This window comes from Panicum hallii, chromosome 8 (assembly GCF_002211085.1).
Source record: "Panicum hallii strain FIL2 chromosome 8, PHallii_v3.1, whole genome shotgun sequence".
NCBI lineage: Eukaryota > Viridiplantae > Streptophyta > Magnoliopsida > Poales > Poaceae > Panicum > Panicum hallii.
Genome location: NC_038049.1, coordinates 42,035,231 through 42,058,018, shown reverse-complemented (window position 1 = coordinate 42,058,018; position 22,788 = coordinate 42,035,231). Strand labels below are relative to the sequence as shown.

Below are 22,788 nucleotides of genomic sequence, written 5' to 3'. Positions count from 1 at the left end.
ACTTTTTACTATTTGAATTTCTCAAAATATTGGTGCTGAAAAATAATTGAAAAATATAGAGGAGTAGATCGAGGAGAGTGGTGGAGCTATATGTGGTAATAGATCAATGACCTTAATATCCCTTTCACTATCAAACACAAATCTTAATTATTCTTAACTCAAAATTCTATAAAATATGATTCTAACTCTTTTTGATCCCGGCTCTTAAATTTTCTAGACTAAACTTTTAGATCCTTCACTGTCTCCTAGGTGGAGCACATCCGATGGATATATTGGACCTCGTCGCCTACACCATATCCCTCAGCCTAGTGCTGCTTCCTGCTCCACCCCTTTCTCCCAAGGACTCTCATGCCGCCTTGGAGCCGAGCCCCCTCCAACTCCAGCATCATGGAGAGCCCATCTAGAATTCAAACTAATTTAACTGTACCCATTAATACTTTAATTTTATATAGATTGTTGGTATTCGACCAGTACTTGCATGGCATATATAACTTCCATTTTGAAAACAAAATACCATGAAAGTAAAAGAAAATTGTTGATCATAAAGAACCCTCTTACAAGTTGATCACCTTCAAATTCAACTATTGAAGAGGTCAGGAAGCAAGCTTAGCAAGCATCTCTTCAATAAGGAAGGGGCAACTGGTCCTCAGATGTTGAAACCCCTCGCTCGCCATGACCGCCTTCGTGTTGCCAGGAGTTCTCATGAACCAGAAGCATCCCTCCTTGAGCCCATGGCAACCATGCTGCTCAGCCAACGTCAGCGTAGTCGCCACGACGCTTGTGTCGATGTGCTCGAGCAGCGTGGCCTCACACATCACCATCAGCCTTGGCAAGCCGTATCTGTCCGCCACCACCAGCAGGTGCTGCGCCATCCCCACCTTGCTGTCCTCGTCGTCTACCTCCGGGAGCGAGTCGGTGTAGACGAAGCGGAGCATGGCCTTGAACACCCTCGGCTCCACATCACTGATCCGTATGCTGCCCGTGGTGTTCTCCTTCATCGGGCCGAAGAGCTCCGCCATGAGCACCGGCGACCGCGCGGCGAGCACGTACCTGTGCGCCGTGAGGTGCTCGCCGCCGACATCGAACGTCAGGTCCCCTCCTACCTCGCTGTCCAGGAGCGCGCCGAGATGCCGGTGCAGCTCCGGCGGCGGCACGGCGAGAGACCCGGCGACGACGGTGGTATCCACGCAGGTCTCCTTCATGACGGTGACGTCGCATCGGATCCGAAAGCCGTGGCCTTTCAGAGAGGACTCCATGTCCGTCCCCTTGATGAACTGATGGTAGCCGCGCGGTTTGCCAGGGCCCCAGAAGGAGTAACCGGCGCTGGTCCTGGTGTAGGACGAGAGGTCCTCGCCGGCATCGTCGTCGTCGATCAGGCTAAGCTTGTACCGCGCCTTGACGTCGCCGTCGCCGCCGGCGGCAGGCAGGTCGAGGTAGAGGTAGACGGATACCCAGCCGGCGCTTTTCTCGTTGTTGCCGTCGGGGTAGTACCTGATGTACCAGCTGTGCCCGCCGACGACGAAGGTGGCGGAGTTGATGAACTTGCCGACGCCTCCTTTGGTCGTGGCGTAGCCCGGGACCCTGAGCTCGTGCCACCCGGAAGTTGTCTCGGCGGCGATGGTCGACGTGCTGCCGCCGCCGCCGTCGCCGGTGGTGGCAGAAGAGGCGGAGATCGGCATCTCGGACCCTATCATTGCGTTGGCGTGGCGGCGGCTGGAGCAATGCGGAGGGACCGGGTCTCACGGGCGATCGTGCGTAGGGCAGCTATAGATCGATTGATTGGCATGTGCCGTGGATGCGGTAGGACACTTGGATCCATGAGATGGGATTAGAGTTGTACATCTGTCATCTGATCAAGTCTCCGGGCATATGCATGCGTAGCAAGGTGAGTCCAGAAAACGCGGAGGCCACTACCTACGTTTTTAGGGAATATATATTTTTTCTTTCCAATATTCTATAATCTAGTATAATAATAATCTTAAATACAATAGTGCTAAAAGAAGGCATCGCGTTCATCAAGAGGGTCTATAAATCTATTACTTTAATCTAATACCTTGAAAAAGTTCAATTTACACCATAAAACTATCGTAAAAGTTCGATTTTCAACTTTTAACTATAAAATCGGATAACGGAGGCCAACTGTTGAAACCGAACAAATTTAGCTCTTTGGGTGGTTTCAAAGACGATTTTTCATTTTATGAAAATTAAAAATATTCAAGTTCAAACTAAGAAATTCATAATTAATCTATTTTAAATAATGTTCACCTAAATGGTAAACGCTAAACGGTTAGTATAGGTCCATCTAGCGTGTAGACTGTGTACACAACGTGTGCATGGGATTACACGTTTTTGTACTATATTGACAAACATAGGTATATTTACATGTAGATATGCCCAAAAATAAATATAATAATGAAAAGTTAAAATATTATTTTAAGTGAGAATGACTATTGGAGAGTTTTGCATAATTTAGCGTGAATTAAAATTGAATCATTAGACAAGATGTTTGAGAAATGTGTTCTTTCTCCTAAACAGTACGCTACTCACCCTAAACGGTATGCTACTCGCCTGTTCAGAATGTTTTTTTTCATGTTGTGGAGCCCGTGTACACCGTGTAACCCGTGTAATACCGTGTAATGTGTAATATACCGTTTATGGCCTAAATTGCATGCCTACCCATTGAGTAAAGTTTACACGCTGTGTACACGGCCGTGTAGCCCGTGATATAAAAAATACGAAATGAGTGCCAACATTTCTCTAAAAATGTAATATATCTACTGGTACTCTACTTGTAAGTTATTCGGATCCAATTTTTTCATGTTCCTGGTATTTGCTTACTTGTTGTTATGCCTATTAGTTTTTATAAATAAGGTTCAGATAGAGCAACGAGAGATAGATTATATTTTTGGAAAAAGTTTGGTACTAGTTTCATATTTTTATGGTTTAAAATGAATTAATTTTGATTTTTAGATCTAACTAGATTTTTTTTATTTTTTAGGGAAATACAAAACCACCTTTGAAACCACACAAGGGTCAAATTTGCCCAGTTTTAGAAGTTGGATGGTCCTCGTTATCCGGTTTTATAGTTGAATGATGAAAATTAGACTTTTATAACAGTTCGAGGGTACAAACTAGACTTTTTCATAAAATAAAACACCATAAGCAGGACCATCGAAAGGGCCTAGAAATCTACCACGTTAACGGAATTTCATAAAGATCCAATAGTCTAGACTAAATAAAGAGTTCATATTAAATATGAGTAATAAATATAAATAATTTTATTTTTTGAAAATAAAGAAATCAGCGTATAATTTTTATATGAGTTGAGAAGAAAAATAGTTAAATAAAGAGTATATGTCAAATACAATTCAAAATAAAAAGGATGGAAAAATAACCATTTGATTTCCATTCATATTAGGGAAATTCCTTAAATAGAGAAACCCCTTTTGGACTATGTTTAGTGTTAAATAAACACCTAAGTGTTAAAAAAAATAACATTTTGATTTCCATGACACCTAAGTATTAAATAAAGACACTATATTTACTTATAGGATATGTAAATTACCACATTAATCAGTGAAAGAAATAGAAATATCTCCACAATTGATCTTAGCATAAGTGTAAAGAAATAGAAATATTTCCATGTCATGATGGCATCATTATTCTGATACAGGAGTAAAGTATAAGTGTACACTTCTAATTTAAGATAAAGCTTAGCATCTATGAACTTTTTTTTGAAAAGTGCATCTATGAACTACAATGCATAGAAGAAACGCGATCTAACGGGAGCAACCCGAGGCTGATGCACCACATATACCCCCTCCTATGTTGAACGGTGCCGACTTGATGCACGTGCCTAATAGACAACTCAACAAAACAAGATTGGCTACGTTTAGCTGTGCATAATTACAGATATATTTTATCGTTACTTGGGCATGAATATTTTGATTCTAACTTATTCAGTATCTAGCCCAATCTCATGATGGATTCTAAAATCACAAGAGCAAAATCTTGTGCTTTCTTCAGTTGCTAACTTTTTAGTCCCAACTGTAACTAACTACATGGAGCAGTTGCATATAAAGAGGAACAAACATATCCGATTTTTCATGCTTACAAATCGAGGAATATCTATGCAGCAATGTTGGCAGCAAGCTCCTTGAGAAGGGAGGGGCAGCTTCTCATCAGATGCTCAAAACCATCACCTGCCATGACCACCTTCAGGTTGCAAGGAGAAGCGATGAACTTGAGGCAAACCTCCTGGAGCCAACGATGGTCATGCTGCTCAGCCAGCGTTAGTGTAGTAGCAGCAGTGCTCGCTTCGATGTGGATGCATAGTATGCGCTCGCAGATTGTCTTGAGCCTCTCCTTGCCGTATCTGTCCACTGCTACAAGCAAATGTTGGGCCATCGCTACCGCCTCACCCTCGTCTACCTCAGGCAACAAGTTGGTGTAGATGAAGTGGAGGAACGCTTGAAACCCCCCGGTTCCATGTCATTGATCCGCACACAGTCCGATACCCTCTCCCTCATCGGTCTGTAGAGCGCCGCCATGAACACCTGCGATCGAGTGGCGAGCATATTCCTGTGCGCTGTGAATGTTTCCCCACCGACCTCGAACATCACATCCGCTCTGACCTGGCTGGCTAGGAGGTCGCCGAGGTGCTAATGCAGATCGGATGGCGGCAGTGGCGGTAACGGAACGGTGGTGGTCCTTATGCTTTCCTGAAGGACAGTGACCTCGCACCTGATCTTGATGCTGTCGTCCTTGAGATACGGCGACATCTCCAGCTCCTTTATGTTGATGAATAAAAAAAACTCGACCGGGTGGGTTATGATGGCCCTAATCGTTTTTTATTAAGAGGAAGCAACCGGCTTCCCGGTCAAGAAAACCCCGAACCCTGACCAGCCAGCGAGGGAGATTTTTTTAACCTCGGCCTAAAATTCGCTCCCACAGGTCGCTGAATCTATCATAGCCTGTTTCAGGAGATGTGCTCGAGAAAGAATCTATCTCGCCTGCGCGCGTGTAGGGTAACACTGTAACAGCGGCTCTCCGGCCTGGTCGAGTAAGCTGAACTTGACCCGTGCCTTTACCTGGCCCTTGACGGCAGGATCAACGTGCAGGAAGACAGAGATGCAGTCGCTGCTGTCCTGGTCGCGACCATCAGGGTAGTACGACACGCACCAGTTGTGCCCGGCGACGGTGAAGATGCCGGTGTAGTAGCACCTGCCGACGCCGAGCAAGCCCTTGGTCTTAATTGGAGTAACCCTCTGCGACGAGCAGGTGCGATCCGGTCACCGTCTCGGTGGCGATGGTCGTCGTGGCGCCGCCGTCGTCGCCGGGGCACCGCCGGCGCAGCGGCTCCCACGGTGTTACCGCCTGGATTTCCCCGACCACCGTGACATCGCACCTGATCCTGAAACTGTCGTCCTGGAGATACGGCGACGCCTCCAGCTCCTCCCCTGATGAACTCGGATCCCCAGCCTTGGTATTGGTTCGAGAATGTGCGCGCCCATCGTTCGCTGCACGCCGGCACCTGCTCCCCGTCCCTGTCGAGCAGGCTGATCTCGCACCGCGCCTGGACGTGGCCCTCGACGGCGGGGTCGACGGCCAGGAACACGGCCACGTACTCGGCGTACTCCTCGCGCGCGCCGTCGGGGAAGCACGCGATGAACCAGCGGTGCCCCCCGACGGCGAACGCGCCGGAGTACATGGCCCCGCCGACGCCGAGCGCCCCCTTGGATTTGGAGTAGCCGCGGACGACGAGCTCGTGCGACCCGGTCGCCGTCTCGGCGGCGACGGTCGTCGTCGTCGCGCCCCTGCGGTCGCCGTCGGCGGGGCACGAGGGAGCTCAACATCACATCGCCGCGTGGCGGTCGCCGGCGGCGGCAGGTGTGGCGGCGAGCGCGCTCGCGCAAGCAACAAGCATTCTAGTAGTAGATTGAAGCGGACGGTGGATGCATCGTGCTAGTTCGGAGGAGGTGCGGAGGATTCCTCTGACCTCTGCTAGTTCGGACGTGACTAGCTAGCTAGAATTGCGTATCGACTTGATTTAGGAATTAGGATTGGGAAAGCATGTCGTGCTTGGACTCAGGGAAAGATCTCGTTGTATTTCAGTAATTGATTGAATAAAAGATAATTACTGACTTTTTTTCCTATGAGATCATGTTTTTTGATTACTGAGTTTTTTTTGACAACCACATCTATACTAGTAGAACAAGGTTGAGACTTGAAAATATATATAGATCCCTCTTAAGTCATAGTATTTGTACCTCTTAAGTCATAAGAACTAATATAGATCCCTCTCGGTCCAGTAGATGTTGCCACCAGAGTAGTACAAAAGGTCTTCAACCATTGTGCTGTAGATTGCTTCAATGAGATGCCAAGATGGTGCCGTTTCATCTGTACTGACCCCGGCTTAAATTGTGATGCCTTGAGTTTTGCAAGTTCAGGTTGTACAGGACTGTTGCTCTGTACAAGCATCTGTTTCAGATCAAAGAAAATATCAGTATCCTCCAGAGTTAAAAATGAAGTGGCTACCCCCTTCCTTCCTGCACGTCCTGTTCTTCCAATGCGATGCGTGTACGAGTCGATAGAACATGGCATGCCATAGTTAACTACATGCGCAACATCAGCAACATCAATACCGCGCGCCGCAACTTCGGTAGCCACAAGAATCCTTCGAGGCTGATACTTCTGTCGTTCCTTGACATGTCTCCATGTAAGGCTGCGACATGGAAGCCTGCGTTTTCCAGACCCCTAGCACAACTATCCGCTTTGTTCTTAGTGTTGCAGAACACAATGGCTGCCTTGTCCCTGAGGTCCCTGAGTATCCTCTTTAGCCGTGTCATCTTCTCCGATTCCTTCAGCATGACCACGTTCTGGGTGATCAGATCAGTCGCCATGCCGGGCGTGCCAATTGTCACGACAACTGGGTTCCGGAGGTACTTCCTCACAAGCTGCTCCACCGCAGGTGCCATGGTGGCACTGAACATGTAGGTCGTCCTGTAAACCCTCTCCTCCTCAAGCTCCTCATCATCCTCATTCCTGGGTTTCAAGTCGCTCCATGGCATCGCGCCAAGGATACCAGCAACCTGCGGCTCAAAGCCCATGTCGATCATCCGATCGGCCTCGTCAAGCACGACATAATTGCACTGGCTGAGCACGAGATACCTCCTCTGCAGGAGATCGAGAAGCCGGCCGGGTGTCGCAATCATGATCTCACAACCATCCTGATACCTCAATCTCTGATACTCAATGTCCTCACCACCAACAATGGAAACAACCTTGTTAATGCATAGATAAGCTGCAATTTTCAGTCTCTCCCTCAATCTGCTTAGCGAGCTCATGAGTCGGCACCAGGACAACCGCATAGGGACCCTCATCCTTGTTTGCCGTGGTCATGGGCGGCAAGCGGCCAGTGTAGGCGAGCATGGGCAGCACGAAGGCCGCCGTCTTGCCGGAACCAGTCCCGGCGACGCCGATGGCATCACGCTGCTGCAGACCAAGTGGAATGGCAGCCATCTGGATCGGCGACGGTTTCCTGTACCCGGCGTCCTTGACGGCACGAAGCAGCTCAGCCCCAAGCCCGCTCTCGCTCCAGCTGCGCATCGGCCGGGGTACGCTAGAGCCCTTGCAGGAGATGCTGAAGTCCTCAAAGAAGATGCGCCAGTTCCGGTCGGTCATCTCCTCCGGCGCCTTCTCCGACCAGTGCCTGCCGACGAGCATGTCGAAGGCGGCGGCGTACAAGGCATCACCGGCTGCAGCCTTGTTGTTGTTACCCGCTGCGTGGTCGTTCTGCTCCACACCCGTCTTGCACCGCCGCTCGTGCGCCGTGGCGGCGGTGGCGGCTTTCTTCTGCTCGCGCCGGTCGATGCCGACGAGGAAGCCCTGGCCGAAGAGGAGCTGTGCCCCTGCCTCATGCGCAATGTTTCAAATAGCCGGCTAAGGCTTTAGCTATCTACGTTAAAAACAGATTATAGCCGGCTATAGCGGCAGCTAAGAGCTAAGTTGTAAAAAAAACTCAGCTAAATCTCTCTCAAACAGCTATAGCCGGAGATAGCGGAAGCTATAGCCGGAGATTTAAAATCTTGTCGTGCAGCGACTGGTCGATGATGCCGCCGCCGCCGCTGGTGTCCTCGGTGCTCTCCCAGTCGAACGAGAATCGGAACCTCTCCGACGGCTTGGCGATGACCCGCTTCTTGGGCTTGCTCGACCCTAGGTAGTGCTCCTTGATCGCGTCGAGCTGCTTCTCCCGCTACCTCGCCGCCGTCTTCTCCAGCCGGTCCTGCTCCCGCCGCCGATCCCAGTCGCGGTAGCTGCGGCCTCGCTTCCGGCGGCCCCGGTCTCTGTCCGGGCGGGAGGAGTCATCGTGTTCCTCCTGGTTACGGTCGCGGTCTCTGCCCTGATTGGAGGTTCCGCGAAAAGGGGGCTCGGAGCCAGACTCGGGAGGCGCCGCCAGGGGCAGCGGTGGTTGGCCGGAGACGGCGGCCTGGCGGCGCTCGAGGGCGAGGTGCTCCCGCTCGGCCTTGGTGAGGAACGCGCACTACCGGAAACGCGGTCTTTGCCGAGTGTCTGTGGCTTTGCCGAGTGCTAAACATCGGGCACTCGGCAAAGAGACTCTTTGCCGAGTGTAGCACTCGGCAAAGAAAAACACACGGTGAAAACACCCTTTGCCGAGTGCCACACACTCGGCAAAGAAAAACACTCGGCAAAAAATACTTTGCCGAGTGTCGGGCGCTCGGCAAAGGAGGACACTCGGCAAACGAGCACCACGCAATTAACGGCGTCATTCTTTGCCGAGTGCCTAGCCGAAGACACTCGGCAAAGAGACGTTTTGCCGAGTGCCTGTCTAAGACACTCGGCAAAATGTATATCTTTTTATCTCTCCTTTGCCTAAATTTTTTTCTATTGTCATCCTACATTCTCCTCAACAACATATGTAATTTAGGTTCATTTCTCAAAGTGTCTGCTATATTTCGTCAATTTATTTTATTTTATTGAATTTCTTGAATAATTCAAATTTGAACTGCGTGGTCATTCGAATAGTGGAAAAAATGAATGAAAAATTGTTATTTATATTAATAAGCATGCTTTGATGTCTTATCGAAAAAAGGACCAGAAATTTTTGAACTACTATTCATGAAATATGGCGATTAAATTATGTTCGAGTCGTATTTAAATTGTATAAAAGGCAAATTTGGTCGGAAAATTATGAAACTTGTCGAGATGTCATGTTATCATGTGAGGATATTGTGATAAAATTTTTATAAGATTTCATGAAAGTTTGCAATCTACAATGCTTAACACCTAATCGGTCTATATATAAAATCATACACCTCTTTGGAAAACTTTTAATTTGTAAGCATCGTATGTTTTTACTTTAACGAAACCTCGTCAGATTTTTATCATAGGTTCCCCATGCGATATCATTACATCTCGACAAGTTTCATAATTTTCGGACCATATTTGCATTTTATACATTTTAAAAACAACTGAACAATAAGTTCGTCGTCATGTTTCGTGGACAACAAATTTGAAATTTCTGATTTTTTTCTCGATAATGCCTCAACGCATGCTTCAATAATGTGAATATTATTTTTTGATTCATTATTTTCCATTATTCGTGTGACTTGTAGTTCAAATTTTAATAATCACAAGAAATTCAATAACATGAAATAAATTGATGAAATATAGCAAACACTTCGATTAATGGGCACAAATTGCACATACTGTTGCATGTAATGTAAGTATCACAGCAAAAAAGTTTGGTGGCAAGTAGGTGTAAAAAATTAAAATCATTTGCCGAGTGTCTGTTTCGGGCGCTCGGCAAAGCGGCCTCTTTGCCGAGTGCCTGCTCGGGGCGCTCGGCAAAGCCGCCTATTTGCCGAGTGCCTCCGATCTGTGGCACTCGGCAAATCCCCAAGGCTTTGCCGAGTGCCGCAGATCGGAGGCACTCGGCAAAGAGGGAATATATCCCAGCCGCCCCCCCGCGCGCCCGTTACCCACACGCGCGCGCTATCTTCAATTTCGCCCCGGCCGCGCCCCCGCCCCCGCCCCCGGCCCCACCGCGCCGCCGCCGCTCCCCCGCCCCACAGCCCCGGCCGCGTCCCCGGCCTGCGCCCACCGCGCCGCCGCCGCTCCCCCGCCCCACAGCCCCGGCCGCGTCCCCGGCCTGCGTCCCCCGGCTGCGCCCCCGGCCGCGGCCCCGCCGCTCCCCCGGCCAAGCCCCCGCCGCGCCCGTGCCGCCGCAGGTCAAATCCTGAATCTCCAACTTGAGTTTGTGTTTTTGGTTTCTTGGTTGGATTGCAGCGTGCTGATAGAGCTGCTCTGGGTTCTATTTGACAATTTCTGCAGTACGATGGAGACGACAGGAGGGATGGCAGCAGCTGGCGGCCGCAGCAACAGCAGCAGTCACAAGGATACGGGAGGCAGCAGCAGGTTTGATTTTTCTTTTTGCCTCATTTTACTTTCCTAACAAGGATTGGGCAATTCACCTGCTCGTCTTTCATTATAACTTGTTAATCGTACTTACAACCGATGTCCACATATTGTAAATTTTGGGTTTGTGTTTTAGTCACAGGAACAGTGTGGTATGTTTATGTTCTGTTGAATGAATGGTTCTCCGATGCACTATTGAGCTGATAGGGTGGAGAATGCACTAACATAAGATGCAAGGTTTTTATTTGCTTTTGGAAATCTTCCATAGAACAAAATTGCAATAGCACAACAGCTTTCTTGGTTATCTTTTAGAGCTTTGCCCATGCATAGCTTGTTCTACCCGTTTTGGTTAAAGATACCATCAGAACTGGCAATTCATAAGAATTAGAATCCCAAACGATGGTTGCTTCTTAGAGTGTTTTGTTGAGCTTACGATTTGGAATATTTTAGGAAGGAGAGAGGATAAATGATGGAGGTTGGTAGACCGTCGGTGAGAAAAAGAACCATGGAAGACCACAGCAGGTCTGATTTCTATTTCTTTATTTTGCTTCTTCATCATAAATAGCTGTGAAATGCCTCAACCTGTAGCACACCATTTTGAGCTTTCTTGTTGGTGAAAGATCTGAGCAAACCATGGTGTTGTTACACAGCTACGCCCCATTTAATTCTTGTAAGACTGTCATTTTTATGCCCACATAAACAATTGAAATTCTAGTTGCATTAGAAACATCTGATGGTGATAATAGCATGTTCTGTCTTCCTTGTTCTATCTGAACTCTGAATTCCCATCATTGCATAATGCAGTCTGAAGCATGGAATGGATACAGAAAGCCACTGTCAGAACAACAATACTCTGAGGATGTCGATCACCAAGGAGTCAATGTGGAGCCTACCAGGGAGGAGCTGTATAGCTTATCGAAAGCATGCAGCAGACTATGGGAGCTCGATATGAACCGCTTAGTTCCTGGTAAGGACTACAGAATCGACTGTGGTGAGGGAAAGAAAGTTTATCAGAAGGGTGATATGGCATCCGAAAGCTTGTTCAGCTGGCTAGGTGACAAGGAAGTTGTTACCCAGCAGGATAAGCACGAAGAAGTAGCATTCATTGAAGAGAACTTGTGTATATGATTTTACTTGTGTGATGACGAGATTTTGTTAAATTTGGTTGTGACGATAAGACTTGCGTGAATTTGGTTGTGTATGCGAAATTTCAAATAATATGCCTGTGTGAATATATAATATGCCTGTGTGAATACGTGCCTGTGTAAAATGGTGGGAAAAAACAAAATAAAATCTTTAAAAAACTCTTTGCCGAGTGTATAAAAAACACTCGGCAAAGTGACCTAAACTTTGCCGAGTGCCACGTCACAGGCACTCGGCAAAGACCAGGCTCTTTGCCGAGCGCCCTCTGGTTGGCACTCGGCAAAGAGCCAGTCTTTGCCGAGTGCCTGCCCTGACACTCGGCAAATCCTTTGCCGAGTGCCCGACAAAAGGCACTCGGCAAAGACGTCTTTGCCGGAATATTCTCTACCGAGTGCCCTCTGCCGAGTGTTACGCTCGGCAAAGTCTTTGCCGAGTGTATTCGGAGCTTTGCCGAGTGTCCCGGACACTCGGCAAAGATCCTGAATCCGGTAGTGGCGGGCGGCTTCAACGGATCCGGAACATCCGCGGAGTGCTACACGGCGGCGCCGTTGCGCCTCATCGACGACGAGGGTGGGGAGATGTTCATGTAAAAAACAGGCCGCGCACGTTGCATACCAGGGTAGGAGTTTACCACCGACCTGAATACGGACACCAACTTGAACACGGCAGCAAGAGAGATTAGAGCTGTACGAATTCTATCATAGTCGTATGGCATATCTTTTAAATCATTTTTGAAACATTGATCAGAACTTCATAGAATTTGTTTGTGAAACAATTAGAAAGTCGTGGTATTTTTTGGACTGAAATTTTACGGGATCAAATTTTGGTATGTAACTACTCCGTTCGCTTCATATCAGTTATTGTGCTGTGTTATAGATTTACCACGGGAAATACATGCATGATATACATAATTCACATGTTGCTAAACTATATGAATATTTAGGAATCGATGGTCAAAGATAGAAATTTTTTGACTTGGGACAAAGATATAATATGACAAGTATTTTGAAACAATGTGAAAAGATGGAAGTTTAAAGTGAACAGAAGTTACATGTGAAAAAGAATGAGAACCTATGGCGCTCATTCAAGTAAAAAAAAATCAAGGAGAAACCTTGGCCAGAAGGTCCTTGATAAGAGAGGGACAACTACTCATTAAATGGTCAAAGCCATCTGTCGCCATGACCGCCATTGCATTGCCAGGATACTTAAGGAAGTTGATGCATCGTTCCTTGAGACGATGGCAACCGTGCTGCTCAGCCAGTGCCAAAGTAGTCGCCGCAGTGCCGGTGTCGATTAAGTTGTGCAGCATGTCCTCGCAGATCATCTTCAGCCTCTCCATGCGGTACCGGTCCGCCGCAACGAGAAGATGCTGGGCCATCACCCTTCTGTCACCTTCATCTATCTCGGGCAAAGAGTCGGTGTACATGAAGCGGAGCATGGCCGCAAACACCCTTGGCTCCATGTCGTCGATCCGGACCTGTGCGGCCCTCTGCTCCTTCATCCAGCCGAAGAGCTCCGCCCTGAACACCGGCGACCGGGCGGCAAGGATGCTCCGGTGCGCTGTGAAGGTCTCCCTCCCGACCCTGAGCTTCACGTCCGCTCCCACCTTGCTGTCGAGGAGGTCGCCAAGGTGCCGGTGCAGGTCCGTCGGAGGCGCTGGAAGGAAGTGCGCAGGTGATTCCTCCGTGCGGATCTTGTGGAAGGTGACGTGGCAGCTGACACGGAAGGTGTCGTCTTCGAAGTGAGGTGACTCCTCCAATTTCTTGCGTTTGATGAACTTGGGCCAACCCCACGAGTGCGATTTGGGGGTGGAGAAGTCTTGCTTCTTGCTAGTCAGGGTGTACGATGGTACGGCTTGTCCCGTCCGGTCCAGCAAACTGAACCTGAATACTGCCTCGACGTTGCCGTTGCTGCCATTGCTCCTGGCTCCATGATCGACGACGAGCAGGAGAAACAGGGATACCCAATCGGCGCTCTCCTCGTCGTAGCCGTCGGGGTAGTACTGGATGCGCCACCGGTGTCCTCCGGCCTGGAACGGTGGTGCGGACGTGATGCACTTGCCGACGCCGCGCCCCTTGGTGCCGGAGTACCCTCTGACGGTGAGCTCGTGCGAGCCGGTCTCCATGTCGGCGGCGATGGTCGACGCGCTGCTGCGGCCGGCGGCGGCGTCGAGGACAGCAGAGCTGGGCATCTGTATTCTCTCCGCTTCGTTGGAGAAAAAAGAAGCTGAGCACGGACAGGCTTACTACTTGTGCCGAGAGCCCGAGACACGGCGTGGTCGATCAATTATTAGGTAGGTTGTCAGCAGGATCTCTCGGATTAGATATATATTTGTGACTACACATGTCTCCTAATCTGTCCGAGTTCACAATCCGTTCCGGAGTGTGGTTTGAGTCGCTACGAAGTACCAACTCCTCGATGAGTCCTAATCCGAGGAGCCACCGCGTGCCATGTGGCTGATTTCCTGTTCTCAGAGCCTGTTTGGAGGAGCTAAAGTTGGATGCTAAAATTTAGCACCTATTAGTATGTATATTTTTGCTAAAATTTTAAAATCTTGACTAAAGTTTAGCCCACTCCGTTAGCACTCCCGTTTAGATATGACAGTGCTAAACTTAGCATTTTGGGGCATTAGCACATGGATCGAAACAGATGAACAAGTTTAGCCACACAGGACCTGCATACGAGACTCTGGCCCTCTCTTCCACCTCTAGACGGTGCCCACGTTGCAATTGTTTCTGGTGCCATGCTAGCCTGACAAGTCTCCATCCAGGCAACCTAAGCACCGCCCATGGCACGCAAGCCTATGATCAAGCCCTAATCAAACATCACTTTATAATTCACATGAACCATGCTATATTTTGATAAGAACATATTCAATGAGATCTTATTCCGAAATTCTTGCTAATATAGTCTTACTTTATTTTGGATGTCCGTTTGTAAACTACAATTTTTCAGATTTAAAATTGATCATCAGTCTTATCTTTTTTTCCTTTCATGTGCATAACTCTTGCACCAGCGTTGCTGATTTATCTCACATGCACGAAGAATCTAGATAGGCTCTTCCATTAGCTTAAACAGAGAGCCCTCACTGCTTAGCTGCATTCTTCTAGTATTATATTGTCTTTTCTAATTACAAGGATGATCCCACAGATTTATGCCCTTCTTTTTCTTAAGAATGTTAGGTTCGTGGATCGACTACCGCGTGACTAGGTTGAAAGAAATCGGGTAGATCTAACACAAGCGAGCGACAGAGAGGGAGAGGAGAAAGGACACGGGGTCTATACCTTCGTGATCTTGCGTAGTGCCCATCATGATCGGGTGGCGGTGAGGCTCGCAGTGGTCGAGCCTCGGGTTGCGACCGAGGGCACGGGGACGAGGTCGTGGTGTTGACGGCGGCCGCAGGTGAGGCTTCCCGCTGCTGCTGCGCTTCCTTTGGATCGGCTAGAGCTTGTAGTGTATGTGGGGTGGCGGCGGCGGCGAACCTCGTGTGTTGTACCGCTGGCCCCCACCTTCTTTTTTATAGCGCAGCGCAACGGGGGCCCACCAGCTAAGAACGAGCTGGAGTGCCCCCGATCAGGGCGCGGGTGAGCGGAGGCCCATCGGACCCGTTGGGGTCCAAGGGTCTTGGGAGATCAAACTAACAAAGAATAGTCGGCTTATGTTTTACCACTGCCCCTGCCTATTCATAATAATCTGACTCCACCCTTGGAAGCAACCAAACAAATTACACTAAACTTTAGGGATCGAACTCAGGACAGGTCCAGGAGATCAAAGCCAGTGATCCTCTCACAAAGCTAATGCTCTGTTTCTATCCACAGTGTACCTCATATATATATTACATATATATTACAAATGTACAAAAATATTTATTCTAAAAAAAATGTTAATCCATCTTGTCAAATATTTATATTCAACAAAATGTTATTACGGTAAGAAGAATTTTGCATGTGACAGAAACAAATACAGATAACAAAAAGGAACAATAAGGAAGAATCCAGCATACAGTTTAGATCCGCGAACAAGGAAAGCAAAGCATTAGGGAAAACTCCCCTAATCTGACCGTCTTATTACAAATAATAATAAATAAAATTACCTCTTCCAAGCTGAAGAGGTTAGGCATCGAGATTGGCGAGTAGCAGTTCCTTAAGAACAGAAGGGCAGCTCGTCGCCAAACGATCAAAGCCGTCACTTTCTACGAGCAACCTCAGATTGCCAGGAACCTCGAGGAACTTGAAGCATGCTTCCTTGAGCCCCTGGCAGCCATGCTGCTCAGCCAACGCCAGGAAAGCCGCAACCGTGCCGGAGTCGACGTAGCCGAGCAGCGTGTCGGCACAGATACGCTTCAGCTTCTGCATCCGGTACCTGTCCGCCGCCGCCAGCAGCTTCTTGGTCATCTCCGCTCTGTCGCCCTCGTCGATCTTGTTATCAGGAAGCGAGTCGGTGTAGATGAAGCGCAGCAGTGCCAGGAACACTCTCGCCTCCATGTCGTATTGTCGTCGACTCGTACGCGAGCCGTCGCCGTCCCCTGCGTCATCGGGCCGGCGAGCTGGTCCCTGAAGACCGGCGACCGAGAGGCGAGAACGATCCTGTGTGCGTCGAACAGCTCGCTGGCGACCTCGAACGTCACGTCGCATCGCATGTCAAGGGCACCTAGTAAATCGGTTGTTGTCACGGTGGAGCTGGTCGACGAGCCGCCGCCGGCAGTGCGCTCAGAAGAGGTAGACATATGGACGCAGGGGCTTCTTTTGCTAACCTAGAGTAATTGAACAAAAGGCCGTGTCTTTGTTAAATCTTAGAGCATTATCTATCGTTAACCGTCCATGTTTCACTAGTATCTTGGAAACCTAGTTCTATCCGAATTGCGTTATCGATCGCTTAGCCTTCCTTTTGCTCTTGACAATCTCACAATCTGATTACATGAACGAGCAAACACTATTGCATCCACTTGCAAGCACCCCAGGACACGATCGAGACCGATTATTATAGTGGAAACAAAACTAACTTGGAGTACTCCTGAATCCTGATGATGACTACTCGATCCGTGCCACACTTAACACAGGAGCACGGCCAAACGATACGCAACCAACAATGCAGTAAAGAACAAGATGAGTCCAACACGCAGCCTGCTAGCTCTTCCCGACGACGGCGCGGCGGTGATCATCTCGGCAGGGCTCTCCTTGTACACGGTGACGTCGCACCTGACGCTGAAGCTGTCGTCGTCGTCGAGGTACGGCGACGCCTCCAGCTCCGCCCTCTTGACGAATCGCTCGAAGCCCCAGGCCGGCACGGCTGCCGAGAACGCGCACACGCCGTAGGTCTTGGTGTACTCCGGCACTGGCGCTCCGGCCCGGTCGAGCAGGCTGAACACGTACTCCGCCCTGACGACGCTGGCCGCGGCGTCGGGGTGGTCGAGGGCGAGGTCGAAGGAGATTCAGTCGTCTACGGTCTAGGTGTAGCCGTCCGGGTAGTACTCAACGCGCCAGCGGTGGCTGCCGACGGCGAACGCGGCGGAGCTGCTGAAGGCGTTGCCGACGCCGACCACGCCCTTGGTCTGGGAGTACCTCCTGACCTTGAGGACGTGCCATCCGGTCGCCGTGTTGGCGGAGATCGTCAACGCCGTTCCGCTGGCGGCGGCGTTGGAGTATGAAGCCATGTGTGGACTTGGTGCTCTCTACTCTTCTCCCTAAGTAGAGAAGGCAAAGGCAATGAAAGGCAAACGTGAGACGAGATTGGCGTTCAGGGAGAGGAGATGGTGGTCGTGTATTTGTAGCAGACGTCGATGCATCGTACTAGCCATGGACGGCAAGGATTCTTCTATGTTCACCTTTACCAAATCCATGCACAAGTTTCCAATGACCTTTACGGTAAGCTGCCGTCCCAGACGTGTACTACAAAAATTTGGACGGGTTCACTTCATTCACGGAAAGACGCCAAACTGAAAGTGTCCAGAAGTGCAAATGTATACTCGAACCTATTCCTTATCAGACGAATAGCGACATCTGCTGTCTTTTCAGTAACCAATTGTTTTTTTCTGAAAGATTTCAGTAACCATGCCAATTCAACAACCTTCGGAAGAATCTTGTTTCGTTCTCTGTCGTGGTGGATACGAACTTTGTGGCAGGTTCTATCAAGTTTCTCCGATGATTCATAGTCCAATGTCATCGTGGCATAAGTGTTCTCTTTTGTGGGGGCAAAAAAAGCTATCCGTACACATGCCTCGGACGGTTTGGTTTGCAACGTTGTGGACAGGAACCCAGCTCTATGCCCTACGGCTGCAGAGTACTAGTACGACTGCCAATTCAGTCGTGCCCTACTATGTTACTTGTTGTGATGGATCCACATTATGTTTCTTACTAGCTAGCCCCTCTCATTTTTGTAAGACGTACACGCAACACGGCCCAAGATTTAAACTTTTCAATTTTATTTCAATATATTCCATCCATTCTCCAACAGATGTCGGATCATATCAAGATACGTTGAGACAAAATCATGCGTAGAGGCGTGGCTTTAATTTGGTGTTAGTATGATACCATCACCTTGATGTAATCGGCTACGATCAATAAAGCCTCCTTTATTGAAAAACCTACAGCACACATGTTGTTAAATTCTGATAGTATTCCCAGGATGTATGAAATGTCTGATGTCGTATTTCTTTGTTTTTTTAAATTAAGCTACATGCTTTCCACCTTTTTGTTGAATACTTTTAACCATATTGAAAACTTTTTTGTGACATCGCGAGGATATGTGACCGACGGCAACACCAGGTCAAGATGATGCTCAGTGTCTACTACGGACATAAACCATAACTTCATCAATAGCAACATTGGTCTCGGCACACTGAACTAACTATTCGCACTTGTGTTCGCAAATCAAGCAGCCCTAAAAGGGACACAAATATTTATAACAATGATCAATTAAATTTAACAACTCATTACTAGAACACAAATAGCGAGCAATTTGCTATGTAAAAAGAAAGAAAAAGGATAGGCCTTTAGCTATTCTGCTGCTCCATTCCACGTTTTCGACGAAGAGGTCAGAGCTCATCCAGACCAAGCCTTGCACAGAGCTCGACGAGAAGGGAGGGGCTACTGCTCGCCAGATGTTCCAAGTCATCCCCTACCAGCAGCTCCTTGTATTTGCCAGAGGACCCGAGGATCTTGAAGCACGCCTCCTTGAGCTGATGGCACCCATGCTGCTCGGCGAGCACGAGTGTGCTCACCGCCACATCCTCGCTAACATGCATGCATAGGACAAACTCGCACATCGACTTGAGCCTCTCCATGTCGTACCTGTCCGCGGCCACCAGCAGGTGCTGCGCCATCGCCATCCTCTCGTCAGGGCCGATCTCGGGCAGCGAGTCGGTGTAGATGAAGTGGAGCATGGCCCTGAACACCCTTGGTTCCATGCCATGGATCCTCACATGAGTCGCGGTCGCGGCGTTCTCCTTCAATAGAGAGCCGAAGAACTCCGCCTTGAAGACCGGCGACCGCGCGGCGAGCACGGCCTTGTGGGCGGCGAGCGTCTCGCCGGCGACCTCGAACGCGACGTCCGCTCCGGCACCGGCAGCCAGGAGGTCCCCGAGGTGCCGGCGCAGGTCCGACGGCGGCACCGTCGCAGGCACCTGGCAGCAGTTCCTCTCGATGACCGTGACGTCGCACCTGATGCAGAACTTGTCGTCCCTGACGTGGGACGACTCCATGTCCTCCCTCCTGATGAACTCCGGGTGGACCCATGACTGGCCTGGTCTCGAGAAGACGCGGACGCTGGTGCCTCCCACCGTGGACGACGGCACCGGCTCGCCGACCTGGTCGAGGAAACTGTACTTGGCTCGTGCCACAGCGATGCCGTCGTCGTCGTCGTGGTGCCGCCGCCGGCGCTCAAGACGGAGCCCGATGCACACCCAATCGACGGTCTCCTCGCTGGAACCGTCGGGGAAGAAGGTGACGCACCAGCTGCGGCCTCCGACGACGAACGGGTTTGACTTGATCCGCCTGGCGACGCCGATCCCCTTCAGTTGGGAGTAGTCCTCGACCTTGAGCACGTGCCACCCGGTCGCCGTCACGGTCGTCGACGCGCTGCCGCCGCCGCCGCCATCGCCGCCGCCGGCACACGCTAGAGAGCTCGACATCGGGTACGATGGCGTTGGCCGGCGGTCGTGTAATGCGAGATGCGATGCAGAGGAGGAGATCGAGCGTCCGGCAACTTTTATATTCGGATTCCTCTGCGGGTTCGCATAGGCTTCTTGTGCATGGCGGCCTCTACTTGAGATCATGAAGTGAACCTTTTTGCAACAAGGACGTAAACTTTGATAGGAAAGATTTGCTCCTAGTTTAGTTACATATATAGGCTGCATTGGTTTCCAACTTTTGTTGGGTACTTTCTTTTTCCAGTTTCTGTGATATCTCTTTGCTACAATCTTGAGGACAAACGAAGCCCCAGGGGCTGTATATAATTATGTGACATCACAGAAATTTTTTTAGTGGCCTTTTGACAGAGATGTCTTGGCGACTTTTTTGGTATATTGTTTCCACTTTTCCAAATAAAATGTTGAGTTAGGTTTCGCAAATCGTCAATGAAATTTAAAAGAATGTTGAAGCATATAAAAATTTCGAAACAAAACATGATATTAGAATAAAGGAACACATAAAAATGGTCTATCGTTGGTGGACTGAAAAATAGTCGAAATGTGCCTATTGCGCTAGAAGAGAAGTAGCTTAACAACTTCCAAAAGATGGTGGGGGTATAAACTCCCATTGATATCGCATCAGACCGATCTAGGGCCGCAAATTTAGGTCTGGACTGAGCTAGAAACATTCAGATAAAATTGTATACAGGACCTAAATTATTTGATTTATGTGTCTTGTTTTTATCACTAATAATGTATCAACTTCAAATGTACGGGTAGATTCTAAATAATAGGTAATTTTACGTTGACAAAATTATTTTTACCCAACTGATCAGATTAATATATTAGTTTAGTCCATTGCAAAAAAGAGGCATAATCTTTAGGTTTTCTTGCTCTGAAATGCAATAGATCACAAAAAGAATAAAATTTGGCATGCAACCTAACATAACACTATACTAATTAGTTTGGATAGGTGCATACCACATGGAGAGAAATAGTTATCTTCAATATTATTTGCTTAATTGTTGAATACTACGCAGCAAGATTGGCAGCTAGATCCCTGAAGAGATATGGGCAACTTCTCGCCAAATGTTCAAAACCATCACTTGCCATGACCACCTTCAGATTGCATGGAGAAGCAATAAACTTGAGGCATGCCTCCTTAAGTCCCTTGCAACCAGGCTGCTCGGCCAGTACCAGTGTAGTCGCCGCCATGCTCGTGTTCATGTGGTTATGCAGCATAACCTCACATAGAAGCTTCATCCTCTCCAAGTTGTACCTGTCCGCAGCCACGAGCAAATGCTGGGCCATTGGTATGATCTCATCGCCCTCCTCAATCTCCAGCAGTGAGTCGGTGTAGACAAAGTGAAGCAAAGCCTTGAACACCCTCGGTTCAATACCATCAACCTGTATCACTACAAGAAATCCGTTAATCTATGACGAATTTTCGGTGACATTTACAAAAACCGTCATAAACAGACAGGATTTATGATGATTTATGAATTTTTAACCGTCATAAACAGATAGGATCTATGATGATTTATGAATTTTCGTAACAGATTTGCAAATAGCCTATACGGCTCTAATTTAGACCCAGTTTCTGTGAAAAACCTTTGAAAACGCCATAGAATGAAAATAGAAATTGTCATAGATTTGATATCATGCTTAAACCATAATGGTTAGAAAAATATGTTATAGTTAACATGAGCCTACACATCAGCGTAAGATGCTACATAATGTTTTGTTTGCATGAGAATATTCTTCTTGTCATTTTATTCATATTTAAATTCAACTTATTATTATCTTTTGAATTTTTATTGTACGGGAAGGGGAAGGTCATCATGGATCAGCATGAGGGGAAGGGTTTTAAAATATGAAAAATAAGCCAAAAAATAGTGCACGTGATGGTCGGAGATGTTTAGCTGAAAAAATAAGCAAAAAAGTGCGCAATATAATGTTTGAACCCGAGTCTCTAGGACCTAACTTGTATTTACAAATATTTTCTGGTGCCTACAATTTTATAGCCCACTCCAACATTTTCGCGGGCTGAGCCCGATTTCTCCCGCGGCATACAATAGTTGATCAAAAAATGAGAGAAAAAATTGGTGCCAGGGGGTGGGTGGATGACTCAAACTGGCAACCTGCCTCTACAATTGCAAGGAACTTACTTTTCCACCACTGCCGTTCATGTGATAGCTCACTGCGTTTAATAATCTTATGCGATATCCCAATTTTAGATGCATTTTCTTAATATTACGAATTTAAAAATCATACTCCACCACAGTTGTGATAGAAAGTTACTTCATATCATATATACTATTGGTAGGTTACTTTCTCTCAAGTACCAGAAAGTTAATTTTTTCTAAAATTCATATACTACAATGTTACTTTTTCTTTAACTTTCACGAAGTATAAAAGTTACTTTTCTTAATAAAGGTACGGAACAGAAAAGTTACTTTTTCTAACGTTAATGTACTACTAAGTTACTTTTGCAATCTTTTTTTAAATAAGACAAATATCTTCTTTTTTAGTTTAGCCATGGCAGACGTGCTGCTACCGCCGGTGGCAGCAGACGAGGACGCCGTGGAGGCCATTGTCGAGCAGAGCTCTATGCAATAGGGCGTGATCGCAACCGTTGGAAGCAACCGCTGGTCCGATGGTGAGTAGGGTACGGAATCACGGCTGCTGTATGCTGTGTTTGCATTTTGCAACCACCAGGAGTCTGATTACGAGAAATCTAGCTTATGTAAAAAAACTAGCTAGGTGTTCCACGCAAATAGCACAGGTAGCTATTTTTTTTTCCAATCTTTATATTTTTCTATAATGTGTCATTATAATTTCTTTTTTGGATGTTCCAAACTAAGAGGTCATCTATATTTTGTTACATCAGTCATATCCTGTGAAATATTTTTTTAAAACATGCATTTAGAAGAAAATGGAATATCTTATATATATTTATATTTATATTTTCAGAACACTCATGCTTATATTATATTTAAATACTTTTACCATGAATATTATTTTAGTTTTTGACTTGCCATGCACTATTTTAGAAGGTGGCAATAGCCATGACATAGTTGTTG

At 47.8% G+C, this 22,788-nt stretch overlaps 3 protein-coding genes and 3 pseudogenes across 3 annotated transcripts; all 6 read right to left on the bottom strand.

Annotated features, from left to right (window-relative positions):
- Positions 1–593: 593 nt before the first annotated feature.
- Positions 594–1,679, bottom strand: LOC112872352 (BTB/POZ and MATH domain-containing protein 2-like). The gene has a single exon (XM_025935443.1). The coding sequence runs from the start codon at positions 1,677–1,679 to the stop codon at positions 594–596; it is 1,086 nt and encodes a 361-aa protein (XP_025791228.1).
- A 2,449-nt stretch (positions 1,680–4,128) lies between these two features.
- Positions 4,129–5,710, bottom strand: LOC112872350 (annotated as a pseudogene).
- Positions 5,711–6,249: 539 nt separating this feature from the next.
- On the bottom strand, positions 6,250–9,798 carry LOC112872349 (annotated as a pseudogene).
- A 2,881-nt stretch (positions 9,799–12,679) lies between these two features.
- LOC112872348 (BTB/POZ and MATH domain-containing protein 2-like) lies at positions 12,680–13,771 on the bottom strand. The gene has a single exon (XM_025935442.1). It carries the CDS (start codon positions 13,769–13,771, stop codon positions 12,680–12,682), a length of 1,092 nt encoding a protein of 363 aa, XP_025791227.1.
- Positions 13,772–15,692: 1,921 nt separating this feature from the next.
- On the bottom strand, positions 15,693–17,233 carry LOC112872347 (annotated as a pseudogene).
- A 1,380-nt stretch (positions 17,234–18,613) lies between these two features.
- Positions 18,614–19,708, bottom strand: LOC112872346 (BTB/POZ and MATH domain-containing protein 1-like). Its single transcript, XM_025935441.1, has one exon. It carries the CDS (start codon positions 19,706–19,708, stop codon positions 18,614–18,616), a length of 1,095 nt encoding a protein of 364 aa, XP_025791226.1.
- Positions 19,709–22,788: the final 3,080 nt, after the last annotated feature.